Source organism: Puntigrus tetrazona, chromosome 2 (assembly GCF_018831695.1).
Source record: "Puntigrus tetrazona isolate hp1 chromosome 2, ASM1883169v1, whole genome shotgun sequence".
Classification (NCBI taxonomy): Eukaryota; Metazoa; Chordata; class Actinopteri; order Cypriniformes; family Cyprinidae; genus Puntigrus; species Puntigrus tetrazona.
Window position 1 is genome coordinate 9,731,259 of NC_056700.1, and position 14,085 is coordinate 9,745,343.

At 37.4% G+C, this 14,085-nt stretch overlaps 1 protein-coding gene across 1 annotated transcript; it reads left to right on the forward strand.

The window, feature by feature from the left end:
* The first annotated feature begins 270 nt into the window (after nucleotides 1–270).
* pla2g4aa (phospholipase A2, group IVAa (cytosolic, calcium-dependent)) lies at nucleotides 271–13,850 on the forward strand. Its single transcript, XM_043261000.1, has 18 exons — nucleotides 271–400; nucleotides 661–749; nucleotides 1,314–1,395; nucleotides 1,484–1,632; nucleotides 2,360–2,473; nucleotides 2,566–2,603; nucleotides 2,696–2,840; nucleotides 2,939–3,075; nucleotides 3,519–3,741; nucleotides 4,765–4,879; nucleotides 5,436–5,573; nucleotides 5,915–6,004; nucleotides 6,528–6,593; nucleotides 8,044–8,283; nucleotides 9,419–9,603; nucleotides 10,393–10,582; nucleotides 11,412–11,569; nucleotides 11,675–13,850. The coding sequence occupies exons 2-18, from the start codon at nucleotides 717–719 to the stop codon at nucleotides 11,804–11,806; spliced, it is 2,235 nt and encodes a 744-aa protein (XP_043116935.1). The 5' UTR covers nucleotides 271–400; nucleotides 661–716; the 3' UTR covers nucleotides 11,807–13,850.
* Nucleotides 13,851–14,085: the final 235 nt, after the last annotated feature.

Genomic DNA, 14,085 nt, shown 5'->3' on the forward strand with positions numbered 1-14,085 from the left:
TATTTGTTGTATTTATCGTACATTTTGGTGGTCCAATTTGGTAAAGTCAGTCTAATTAAAACATTGCCGGCCCTGCATTTTGGCAGATGCATTTTCTCAGTAGTTTTGTCAAAAGTAAAATTGTCAGTAAAATTGTCAAAAGTCGCAATGTATATAGTCCCAACCCATCAAATGTCTCATATAGGTTTGTTTTTACTTGTGAACTATGTTCTCTTAGATTTACAAACGTTGCGCCTGTCGGTTCGTTTGAATCATTGTAAAGAACCGTCTCAACAAACGGTTCGTTTGAATCGCACATCTTTAGACCGCCCAGTAGTGCGATATGCGCATTCCTTTTGGCTTCCTGAAGTGACTTTTTTTCTGTCGGAGAGGGTCCAACATCACTGTACCACCAGCTATGGTAAGTTATTGCACGTTTTGTTCCTCTGTCAAGCCGTACGACTTTTAGTATCCACGTGTGTAAGAGTTTTTTTGTTGCCCGAGCAACAAAAAGCAGCTTTAACAGTTTCAGTCATACTTCGGAACTGAGAGCGCACTTTTCTTTTGGGTCTCACAAGAACTCTGCATATCATTCGGAAAGGCGGTATCATGTTTCAACCGCTTGCGCGCAGACAGTAATGTTTTCTTCCTCTTTTTTTTTTTTATTGTCTAACTTCATAGATGTTTTCCGGACTGTCTTGAAATAAAGCGTCTTCCTGACCTCCATTGCTGCCAGAATGTCCTCCATAGATCCCTATCAGTACATCATAGTAAGTTTCATTATATCAGAAGGAAAACTCTTAAAGTAAAGTCGGGGTGAATTAAGTAAATTAATCCTTAATGGTGACATGGTATTTGGAGATTTTGAAAAAAAAAAAACGAACAAAAAAAGCAGTATTTTTAAGATCTATTAATTTTGTTAATTCTATCAAGCCCTTACTAAACCATGGTAAGCGCATATTAAGCATGGTTTGGCAACACTAACGTAGTTTAACCATGTTTTTTAGTAAAATTGTGGTACAAATGTTAATTAATATGCCAAAAATAAACTTACACTTTTACTGCATTTTTGTAAGGGATGTAGATTTCCATTTCTAAAGAGGCTAAATGTTAGAGTGAAAAGCTACCGCTCTTTTGCAGTGGTTGGATTTATTTGCATGCAGACAGCTGTATGACATTCGAGACACATATAGGGTACTGTGTAGATATAATTCTGTTTGGGAATCACCTAAGTCTATTTCCTACTTTAGTAGTTAAATGAGCTTCCTTTATACGTACATTTTACTACCCTCGACTTTGCAAATCCTTGACTTTGTGGATCATTATATGCGCAGGTCGAGCATCAGTATTCTCACAGACTGAAAGTAATTGTTGTGAGAGCTGAAAATGTGACGAAAGGAGCATTTGGGGATTTATGTGAGTATACATTTACGCTGTCTTCTTGCTATTTGAATGTATTCCTGAATGAGCGTCTATACTTAAGCGATTGTGTGTTTGTTCGCAGTGGATACCCCGGACCCTTATGTGGAACTGTCCATACCAACCACTCCAGAGTCAAGAAAACGAACACGCCACATAAATAACGACATCAACCCGAAGTGGAATGAAACATTTGAATTCATATTGGATCCCAATCAACCCAATGTTTTGGAGGTGAAAGAAATCAACTTTTTTTTTTACTTACAGAAACTCTTAATCAGTACACTTAAAGGCATTTTCTGTATTTATGATTCCAAACAGTGGTCCCAAAAATAATTTTGAGACTTAAGTCGCACTTTAAAATGTGTGCACGAAACAAGTACGTTCCTCTTAGAGATTTACTAGACTAACGAAACATCTTTCCGCTGCTTGTGCAGTGACTTGTAACCAGCTGGTGTCATGGTGATGTTAAGCGGATGTATTGGAAGTCAGAACCCTATCAAGTTAACACAAAGGGACCTTAAAGCTTAAACACTTTTTTGTCTTAATTTTCACCCAGTCCTACACTAACGTTTCAAAATTTGGGGCCAACAAGTTTTTCAGCACCAAATCAGCAATATTAAAACTATTTCTGAAGACTGGAGTAATGGTTGCTAAAAATTTGGCTTTGCCATCACTGAGATAAATTACATTTCAAAATAGATTAGTTATCTGAACTGTTTTAATCATTTGAAAATGATTGTATTTTATGTCAAATGAGCATCTTACCAACCTCATCGCTTTTAATGATAGTGTGTGTGTAATGTTTTATCGTGTTTTTGTGAAATGTTTTGCTTGAAAAGTGTGCCTGTGCTGTTGTTGGTTTAAATGGCAAGGTTTCTGAAGTATTAGTAAAATGGTTGTATTGAACTGAAATACATCAGCATTTTGATATAATGCTGTTTCAATGCCCTTCATTTAGATGACACTGATGGACGCTAATTATGTCATGGACGAAACTCTGGGCACAACTAAATATTCCCTCACGAAGCTCAAAGTGGGGCATACAGAGCATGTGACCCTATCTATTGGCAAGGTAAATGTTTTTTCACCATGAACCTGCATAAACTAAATGTATAGTTCTCTTTTTCAGTCTTGTTGTTTACAATAATTCTCTGATTGTTTTAGACGACAAAAGTGTTCCTCGACTTGTTCTTAGAAGTGTGGTATGTATGAAGAAATGTTTATTTCTATAAACTGTAAATATCATGCGTGCAAAATGAGGAATGAGGGACTGAAAGTGAGCGTTTTTGTGCAGTGCGTCCACGGACTTGCGCTTCAGCATGGCACTGTGTGATCAGGAGAAACTCTTCATGCAGACCCGCAGGGACAGAGTCATGCTCGGCATCAAAAAGCTTCTCAAAATGGAAAACCCACGCTTCCTTCCAGCATCACCTAGAGAAGTAAAGTCACAACCACAAAAACTGCCTTATGAACTAAAAAAAGATTTATATCTCAAGCGAGAGCTATCCTTTCTGATAACGGCCCTATTTTTGCACAGGTTCCCACCATCGCCATTTTGGGTTCTGGAGGTGGTTTCCGTGCAATGGTTGGTTTCTCTGGTGTGATGAAGGCTCTGTATGAATCTGGGGTGCTTGACTGTGCAACTTATGTGGCAGGGCTTTCTGGATCAACATGGTCAGTAAAAGTCTTTAGTTTTTTCTTTAAAATAGATGCAAAAATCCATGGACTTTTCCAATCTCAAAAATACCAGTAATGGTTCCAAAAGGGTTTTTTCAAAGCATTGCCGTAGTTGGAACAGTTTTGGGTTCCTTTAAGAACCTTTAAGTCAACAGTACTCCCAAGAATAGCTTATTTTCTTAAAGTGAAGAACATTTCAGTAACCTGAAGAACCGTTTTCCTCTATAAAGAATCTTTTGTACAGTTTCTATGGATGTTCATGGGATTATTAAAGAACCTTTCCAGAGACTAGAAAATCCAAAAATGCTTATGTGGGTCACTAATTAACCATCCAAAACACCCTAGCAACCACAAAACGCAATGCCCTAGAAAGCATCCTGTAATCACATAAAAAAATGGTAGAAGTCTCATAAACCTCCACGTTGGTTATATTTCTGCAGGTATATGTCCACGCTGTACTCACACCCTGAGTTTCCAGCTAAGGGCCCAGGGGATATTAATATGGAGCTGATGAACAGGGTCAGCAGTAACCCGCTCAAACTGCTCCTGCCCCAAAATGTCAACCGCTATGTTAAAGCGCTGTGGAAGAAGAAATCGGCCGGACAGCCCGTCACCTTCACTGACATCTTCGGGATGTTGATTGGAGAGACTCTCATACCAGGGGTGAGATATGGATATTGAGAGTTTTTACTGCAGTAGGCCATCAAGAGCGGCATGAACTGCACTGGGCTGCACTGTACTCTATTTATACACTGTAGTTTGTTCAAGTACAAAGGCTCTTTTGTATGTTGTCTCTCTATTATGCATCCCAATGCAAATGGACCCTTCTCCTGGGGAGGATGGTCCCTGTAAATCAGGAAGATACTTCTCTATACAGGAAGGCAGTAGCTCCCGAATGTATAATTCCATTAATGTATACCATTAATATTTAAAAAATTAGTGGTGTATTTTTATAACATCAAAGAATCCTGAAAAAAGCTTTCATGCTTTTCACAAAATTCAGCTTTACAGTTACAGAAATGACATTTTGAATTACATTTAAATAGAGAACAAAAGTATTGTGCAAATATTAATGTTTTTATTGCATTCAAAACAAAACAAAAAATGCATTTAAAATTGCATCCATGAGCATAAAAGATCTTTTTCTCCTAATGACCCCAAACCTTTAAAATGTCTGAGAAAATGTGTGCCCTATTGTTCAATAAATTAAGATGTTGTTGAATAATTTAACATTTAAATTTTATAATTTGAATGACTTTACTTCAATATTTGCAGAGATATATATGCAGCTTAGTGATAATGGACCAATGAAATTGCACCAAATTGCACCAAAATGTTATCATTACTCTCATCTTCTCTTTTCTGTGACGATTAATGCAGACTGGAGCTTTTAATCTTTAATAAAATAAAAATGATCATAAAAGTATCAGATAATAACTTAGATACATACTAAAGCTATGCAGTATTTTATCGGACCAGCAGAGTTTAAAATTTCAGTCAAACAGCTTTGAAGGATGAGCAAAAGAAGGAGACTTTCATTTTAAGATGCACTGTGCCTTTAATAAAACTGCACTTCTTTTTAGAGAATGCTATGCTTTATTTTAATATCATTTTATGTGCATTGACACAGATGCTCTAAAGTCAAAAGTTTGATCGTTGAGCTTACTTTGCGCGTGTCTTTTGCAGAGAATGGACACTAAACTGAGCTCCATGCAGGCAAAGATTAATGAAGGTCAGAGCCCACTTCCTCTCTTCACCTGTCTGCACGTCAAACCGGATGTCTCTGAGCTCATGTTCGCAGGTGAGGTGGCTGTTCACAGAAACGTTAAGAATGCTGCATTAGAGAACTGAACTGTCCGGCATTGATCGGTCGCACTGAATTGGATCATTCTTATCAAAAAGAAATGAGAAAGACACAGCAAAAGTCCGTATTTGTACAAATTTGTATAATGACACTTCATAGCCTCTGTGGAAGCTGAACACTATCGATTTGTTTACATTTGCTTAATACTGTGGAAAACATGCAAATACTTGTTATGGGGCTAATGATTGACCCACTGTGAGTTCATTATGAACTTTCACAGCTCCTCCCACGGGTGTAGACACACTATTTTTAGAGACTAGTCGGTGTGTGGGTAGATCGTTTTATGTTGAACAGGATCGGAGATTTGTGACTAAACGGATGATGGTTAAGTGGAAGTGTTTGTCAGTTACTTACCGTACATTATGCTTTGTATTTGAACGAACATGTGTCATGAAGTCAAGTAGTAATTTGGTAGCGCATTGTAATAGATAAAAGCGCCTTTGATTGTCATTCTGACTTAATAATATAGAATTTTTTCGTCTTCCTCAATCAGACTGGGTGGAGTTCAGCCCATATGAGATTGGGATGGCCAAATCCGGCACCTTCATGTCTCCTGGGCTGTTTGGGAGCAAGTTCTTCATGGGCAGCGTTGTGAAACAATATGAGGAAAACCCCCTACATTTCCTCATGGGTAAGAATTTCAACAGAATGGTTTGCTAAGAGACCCCTCAATATGCAAATTGTCAGCAGTTAGTCATGTACTGTGCGATTACTCATACTTCCCATCAATATTTATATAAGTTTGCAGATGTACAGTGTTGGGATGAAACATTAGTTTACTCCAGAACGAACATTTCCTGATCATTTAAGATGTCCATGGCTTTTGTTTTAAGCTGGAAAGAAATTAAGGTTTTTGAGGAAAACGTTCCAGGATTTTTTGGACTTCAACAAAAATTCCAGTTTCAATAGAGCCTCAAAGATTTTCAGCACCAAGTATTGTTTGCGGTTTCAATGTAAGCGTATGTGCCGCAGGCGTATGGGGCAGTGCTTTCTCCATCCTCTTCAACCGGGTTCTGGGGGTGAAGGAGACAACCAGCAGTAGCACAATGGAAGAGGAGCTGGGTGAGTAAGATTGCGTCTGTTACTTGATGAACTTGATGGAGGAGGCAAATTGCTCCACATTTCAGAAGAACCCAAATGTAGGCCAGGTTTGATTGTTATCATGTTGTCAGTTTGCATCCTTGTAACATGCTGAAATGTGTCATTACTAGTTGTTCTGGTGCAAACAAGTACAGTCGACGCACATCAGCGCATGAGTAAGAAGTGATGAGATTAACACACTGCCACACTGAACTACACACTTTTGATGTGTGATCTCAGTCAAACCCACTGCTGACACTCAGGAACTGAAGTAAAGCACAGATAAGCCCAGCTCACAAGTACAGCAGCAGTCCAATACGTTCACGTGCCACTGTTCATACTTAAGAATTTTTTTCAGCCACATTTAGCGTTCTCAATGTTGTTTATGCAAAATTTACATAGTTACTTGTGCATTTCATGCGGCGCAACTCAAGGCAAGGTAAAGAAAGGGATCGTCTCTTATCGTGTTTATGATCTAAAATTGTTTGCATCTTCTGTATTTCAGAGCAAATTAAACCAGAGCATATTGTGGGCGATGATTCGGCAGATAATGAAGAGGAAACTCAGAGGGGTGAGAAAGTCTTCTCTGATCGTTTATCTCTCTTTCACTTTCTTTCATTCACACACACACACACACACACACACACTCGATTCAGTTCAGGGCTCAACAATAACAATGATCTAAAGGTTGTGAGGTCAGTGTGTGAGAGTTTTAGATCAGCTGATCAGACTGTGCTGAATTATTACATCCCGTGTTTCTCCATGCACGTGTTTTTATACCGTATGTGTTTAAACATTTGCGTGGTATGCTGAACATTATTTAATTTTCGTCATTTGACATTACCAGGGTAATATATTTATTTATTTATTAATTCATATAAATTGTATCCCCTATACATTTATTTATTTGTTTGTTCGCCAAAGTATCTTATCTTAACATAGATCTTCTGTAGTCTTTGTCTAAAGGCCCTTGGATTTACACCAAGAACGATAACTAAAAAGATAACAATAAAGTTTTAAAATCCTTCTCAGAATTAAAGAAGAGCAAAGTCCACTACACAGTTATAATGAGAAAGGCACAATATCATTGGGATCACTTTCAGAAGTATTTTTTTTACAGCTGATGAACAACACAAACACTGACACCCAATCAAAGCCCATCCTGCTGTAACCCGAGGTTTAAAGCGACAGATGCGTGTGTGCGCTTGGAATAAACAGATGATGTCGTTCACTGTATGGACACAAATATCGTTATCTTTATATAGTTATCACTCTTGGTGTGAACGGGGCTTAACTGTGTAATGTTTTACACAATATGATAACAGTTTCCAGTAAATTTGTATGTATTCAAGATGACTTTCATTTAACGTCCTAGTTGTGTAATTATTATTGACAACAAATGTATCACGGTTAAAAAAATAAATATACTAAAACATATTTAAAATACATTTTATTTCATGCTAACTATACAACAAATACATTTATATATTTATGCACGATGCTTAATAAAAAAATACCCCGCAGTTGTACATTTGGTATACCATATTATTTTTTGTACAACAAATTTTGTACTTAATGCACTTTCATTGTGCAGAAGTAGTACTGAAGTCCGACTAAAGATATACTAAAGTATATTAGATTGTGCTGAAGTGCAAATATTGCAAGGATACGTCACTATGAACTTTAAATATCTTGCATTTCAAGAACGATATTATTAAAAATCATACAGTTCTCATCAACAATGACACTAAAACACATTTAGGGTTTAATGTTAAAAAATGTTCATTGTGCACAATCAATACTCCAAACAAAGTGTAATTATATATTTTTTATCAGTATATCTCATGTAAAATGTGAGTAAATAATGTATTTTAAATATATTCGTTTTTACCAGGGTATCTTTCTGATAAGTATGTCACGGAAAATACTTTTTTGTGAATGGTGCAGTGAAAATATTTAAAGTAGGTATAAATCGGTGAAAAATAAGCCAAAGAGTCACTGTTTGTTTCCCGTTCATCCAGGAGGCACAGAGAGCGCCGAGGCAGAAGATGAGCGAGAGCGTCATGCCCAGGCTAGCTGGGTTCAGCGCATGTTGACCTCCATAATGGGGGACACCACCCTGTTCACCACACGCGAGGGCCGCGCCGGCAAGGTGCACAACTTCATGCTGGGACTCAACCTCAACTCTACCCTGCCCTTCTCTCCCTTCTGCGGCCTCATGAACCAGACCTCAGTGGAGGAGGAGGTTGATGCTGTTACAGGTAATAATGAGTCATTTAACACTTAGACACTGTCATGCAAGACTAGATACATTTTATGTCAAGAGATAAGATAAACCCCTTTGAAGGACACCTTCCTTAAAAAGATTGGCTGTTATAATTGGAAAACCTATACTTTACTATGTGAGTTTTATGTTAAACCTTCGTCTAAGTTTTTGAATATTTTTATTATTAGTAGTAGTAGTACATTTTTACATTATTGTATTTAAACCCTCTAGCACCTAATTGGGGTTTTCACAACCCATTTTAAAAAGCCCTGACTTACAGGACAATGCAAGGCAGTGATAATTCAAGGATCAAACCTACAACTTTTTTCGTCCAGTATTTTACTTACAGTATTTTTCTTACTGACTGAAACCTCTACTTAACCTGGTCTTGTGAAGTATGTATTTAAAAGAAACGGGTGTGACGGACTGTAGGTGGAACAATAGGTTGAAATCTGGTCAGGTGCCACGGGACTTGATGATGGGCCTTTTAAACATTATTGTTGTCTGAGTGGGAGGAAGTCAGTTAGTCACTCACTCAAAACTTCTAAGAAGTCTAAGAAATAGCAACACACCCAGTGAGTGCAGATTAACTTTTCTCCCAGGGGGTTAAAAACTCAGAAACATCACACAGGAAGCATCTTTGACACATGAATGTCAATGCAAGTGTTACATGAGAAAGATTCTGCTCTTTCTGAAAAGGATAATCCACCGTTAAAAATAACAATTTGGTCATTAATCACTTATGTCGTGTCATTCCAAACCAGTAAAAGCTTTGTTTGAAAATAAAAATAGCAATATCCTATGGTCCTACGGTGACTTGGAGAGACACAGAGGAGACAGATTACTGAATAAAGTTATTTTTATTTTCTCTCCATACAAAAAGATTATCAAACCTCCTTCATCCAAAATACTTAAATTGTGTTCCAAAGACAAACGAGGCTTTTACGGGTTGGAACGACATGAGGGTAAGTGATTAATAAGTGCCTGTAAGAATTTGTACAGCAATGCTGAATAAAATAAACGGAAAATTTGTATTATTCACACGCAGATTGGTGAGTGTTAGTCTGCGGTTCCTTTATAAGTCATTGAGAAACTTCAGTGATAACATTTGAAATGATATTTACCTGCAGATCCTGACGAGTTTGAGCGAATCTACGAGCCCCTAGATGTGAAAAGTAAAAAATTCCACGTGGTGGACAGCGGTCTTACATTCAACCTGCCCTATCCTCTCATACTGAGGCCACAGAGAGGAGTTGACCTCATCATTTCCTTCGACTTCTCAGCCAGGCCCAGTGACTCCAGCCCTCCATTCAAAGTAAGGGTCTGACCTGAAGCTAATGCATGACACATACATATCAAAAATGAAAATTCTGTCATCAATTACTCACCCTCGTGTCATTCCAAAACAGTAAGACCTTCATTCCTCTTCATAAGGCAAATTAAAATATTTTTTAATACTGAGCCTACATAGGCAGCAACTACCACGTTCAAGGCCCAGTAGTTCAAGGTAGCAAGAACATTATTAAAATAGCTTACAACACTACTATGCTACTTTGAAATCAGTGTTCCTTGCCGGAATGTGTGTTTTTGTTTTGGTCCATGTGTTTCCGCCCACTGCCAATTTACTCCAATAGCATTTCAACACCCTGGGTTGCCAGTTTGGGGTAACACAACGTATTGCAGCCGGGGGAAGCAAGAAAGTCAGCTGGGTCAGAGATTACATATTTCAACCTAAACGTCCATCTGAAAAAGCTCTTTGACCAGTTTAAAGCTTGTTGCCTTCCATTATAGGAGAGGGTGGGAGAAACAGTCTTCCAGATCATTTGAATTTGTACTGCAGTACCCATTTCAAACACTTGCTTTCAATATTACGCACAGCGCAGTGTGAGGTTGCAGTAAAAAGGAAGTATTTTTACCGGTTTCACAGTTTCTGCCCTTAAGCTTATTTCCTGTGAGAACAGCAGAATGGGTCTTAGTTACACGTACTAAATATTATTGCAATTTAGAAAATTAGAAAGTTCAAAACAACAGCATTTGTTTATAACAGAAATCATTTGTAGCATTTTAAATGTCATCAACTTCTGTCCTTGTTTTACTGTGTTAGGAACTACTGTTGGCTGAAAAATGGGCCCGTATGAATAAGCTGCCGTTCCCTAAGATCGATTCGAAAGTGTTTGACCGAGAAGGTCTGAAAGAGTGCTATGTGTTCAAACCCAACAAGGGAGACAAGAGCTGTCCCACCGTCATTCATTTCGTCTTGGCCAACATCAACTTTCGGAACTTTAAAGCCCCAGGTGAGAGCTTTCACTACATGAAACTTATGTTTTTAACATAAAAAATGAAAATATATATAACAATGAAAATTCAGACACTGATCTGTGGTTGATTTACTAAGTAGGTAGTTGTCTGACTGATTCAGAAAAACACAGACTTATTGAAATTTGTAGAACACATTGCACTGTGTGTTTGTACATTTGCGTGCAGTCAACAAGGACAGCACAATAGACAGTTGGCAATACATTATTTGTCAGAGCAAATTAATATAAATATATGCTGTAATTACACTTCCATTCAAAAGGGTTTTAAGGTCAAAAAAAAAAAAAGGCTCATTATTTATCATTTTTAGCATGGCTTATTAAATTGATCAAAACTTACAGTAAACACATTTAGAATATTACAGAATTAAATTCAAATAAATGTTGTTTTTTTTAACTTTCTAATCAGCAAAAAGTCTGAAAAAAAATAAAGGTTTTCAGACTAAATGTCACTGTAGTTTTTATAAATATTTTAAAATATTTTACACTAATATTTTAGTTAAACTAAATGCTTTATATATATAACATTTGTTTGTTTTTTTGTTTTTTTTTTTTTATATATAACCCTATAACCCTATTATTACTGTTTTTGGTCAAATTAATTCATCCTTAGTGAGCATTCATCCTTAGAGACCCTTGAAATGCAGGGATTCAAACTAATTTAAACCTGAAAATGATGTTTTAGGATGTTAGAATTTTTTAAATGAAGAAATGTTTCTGAAGAAATGTTAAAGTGAATCAAATTATGTACTATTTTTAGGTCACTATGTGAACTTAAAAAAACCCCGTCATTTCTGCTTTCTTGAAGGAGTTCCCAGAGACACAGACAAGGAGATAGAGATTGGCGACTTTGATATTTTTGACGATCCTGCCTCTCCCTACTCTACTTTCAACTTCCAATACTCCAACCAGGCCTTCAAGAGGCTTCATGACCTCATGGAGTTCAACACACTCAACAACATTGAGGTCGGTCCTTCTTTAAACTCAGCCACCTTCACAGCAGATTTTGCAGTTAGTTTCTGGTTTTCTTTCAACATGACTCTTTTTTTTTTTTTTTTTTTTGTTTTGCAGGTTATAAAAGAAGCGATTAAAGACAGCATTATGCAGAGACGAGAGAACCCCTCACGCTGCTCGGTTTCCCTATCACTCAGTGAAATTGAAAACAAGAAGTTCCTGAAACGAGATACCAGCATTGCAAAATAACACACCTAACAGATAGCTGCAAAAGAGCTACACAAAAGACACCGGAGCTGGTTCTCATTCAGCTCTTTCCTGAGAATGGCTGAGCAGATTCATCAGACAAGACTGGACTGACTTTATTACAGGGTCATTTCTATGCTGCATTCCAGACAACTTTCAATTCTTCCACCTTCTACTTAAAGAGAATCACTGGAAAGGAAGCTTTTGGTCAGAATTTTTGGTCCAATTTTTTTAACCAACCAGGGTTACCTCAATTCAACACCACATTTATCAATTATTCTAAAATAACCGTTACGAACCCCAACTGGCAAATAAAATGACATTCCGTTGGTTATTTTGAAGTACAGGTCGGCAAGTCCAAAAACCCAGGAGGTCTGGAACGGATCATGGCTGGAATGCTGGTGGGAAACAGAAGATTTCAATTCAAGTCTTTCCACCTATGACTTTGAGGAACATCTATGGAATACGTGACTCTAGTGCACAAAACCTGTCATAAGTAGCACAGGTATATTTATAGATATAGCCGGCAATACATTGTATGGGTCAAAATGATTGATTTATCTCTTCTATGCTAACAATCATTACGATATGCCAACCGCAAATATATAAACACCATTTTTGATTAGCAGTATGCATTGCTAAGGACTTAATTTTGGACAACTCAAAAGGCATTTTTCCCAATATATATATATATATATATATATATTTTTTTTTTTTTTTTTTTTTTTTGGCACCTGCAGATTCCAGATTTTCAAATAATTATATATCAGGCAAATATCGTCATATCCTAACTATCCTAATTTATGCAGATTTCAGGTGATGTATCTGAAATCTCAATTTTTAAAAACTGACCCTTATGGTTCTGCGGTCCTGGGTCACAAAAATGAGTTGTCTATGTGGTGAAATAAACACTGCACTCTCATTGGTCGCTAAAAGCATTATCAAATTAGCCAAAATATCTAATAAACAAACACAATGGGCAGGGGACGTGAAGAACTTTACAACAATCAGGACCGTCTCCCAACAACTGTTCTTGAATCCCAACGTGCTTACAAATCTGTCTGCGTACTTCTCTACGGGTTTCAAGGAACCAAGTACCGGCAGATTTGTTTTCACTTGACATTTTAGCAGTAAATACTTTTCTTCGAGTAATTGACAGTCTCGGCGGCGGCCCGAGCCTCGGGACACGCTGTTCCTCGTGTGTTTTACCGATGTGATAAGAAAACGATTCATGCTCTCTGTTCAGTTCTACCGTGACGCACCTTATGACCGCTAGATGGTTAGCCATGCCTTCAGGACAGGATTCATCTCATATTTTAGCGAAAGATTCATAGCTTAGGAACTGGATTCAGCTGCTTCTATTTATTTTGCTTACAAATGTCGTCTCCTGCCCCAAGGGGTGAAAGGTAAAATGCCATCTTCCACCTCCCACGCAGGACTCCACCTTCTTATGAGGCATCAGGAACAATGACACGATGGGACATGTTCTCGATCTCGTTTCCTGTCTGTATCGCATTCAGCCTATTTGTGGCACATATAGATCTAACTTCGCACATTATCATTCCTCTGGTTTGCATACTTCATTATCGATTTTATTGTATACAAGATTATTTATTTGTATGCTTACCGTGCAGTTGCTGTGCTTTAAAATTCATTTTACAGTTTGTGCGTCCCAGAATCAAGCATTTTAAGTAAATGTCAATTGGAAAAAAAGTGCTTAAAGCATAAAACTGAACTGAGGTCAGTAGGATAAAGGTGGCAGGTAGATACCAGAAAGACAGGTTGTGTGTTTAAAATAGACCTAAGAATTAGAGTGCACTTTAGGTCCAGAATAAATGTCTATTAGTGCACATTCCTTGCTGTTTGTTGTCTGTACAGGTACACATCGACGTAATCATTGTGAATGATATAGATTCTTTTAAAGCGGGCATGTACTGTATTTTTGTATGATTCATGTATACACAATAGTATGTCATGTACATTTAAGTAACGTTACCGGCCTGTGTGGTGTTGTGCATAAACATAATAAAAAGGATATTCATGCAGATGAACGGCTCGCCGACGTTTTACAGGAAATATACACACAAAGCGTTTACTTTATGAAAATGACATCAGGACACCGACCGTATTGTAAACAAAAAACAATGTGGAAATAACAGTTTTGACTTGAATGGGTTTTGCAAAATGCCACCTCATTTGAGGAAATGTGTCATTACTGGGAAAATGTGCTGTTGGGAATTTCCTGCAAGCGCTGTACGATCGCATAAATTAAAAAAATACAA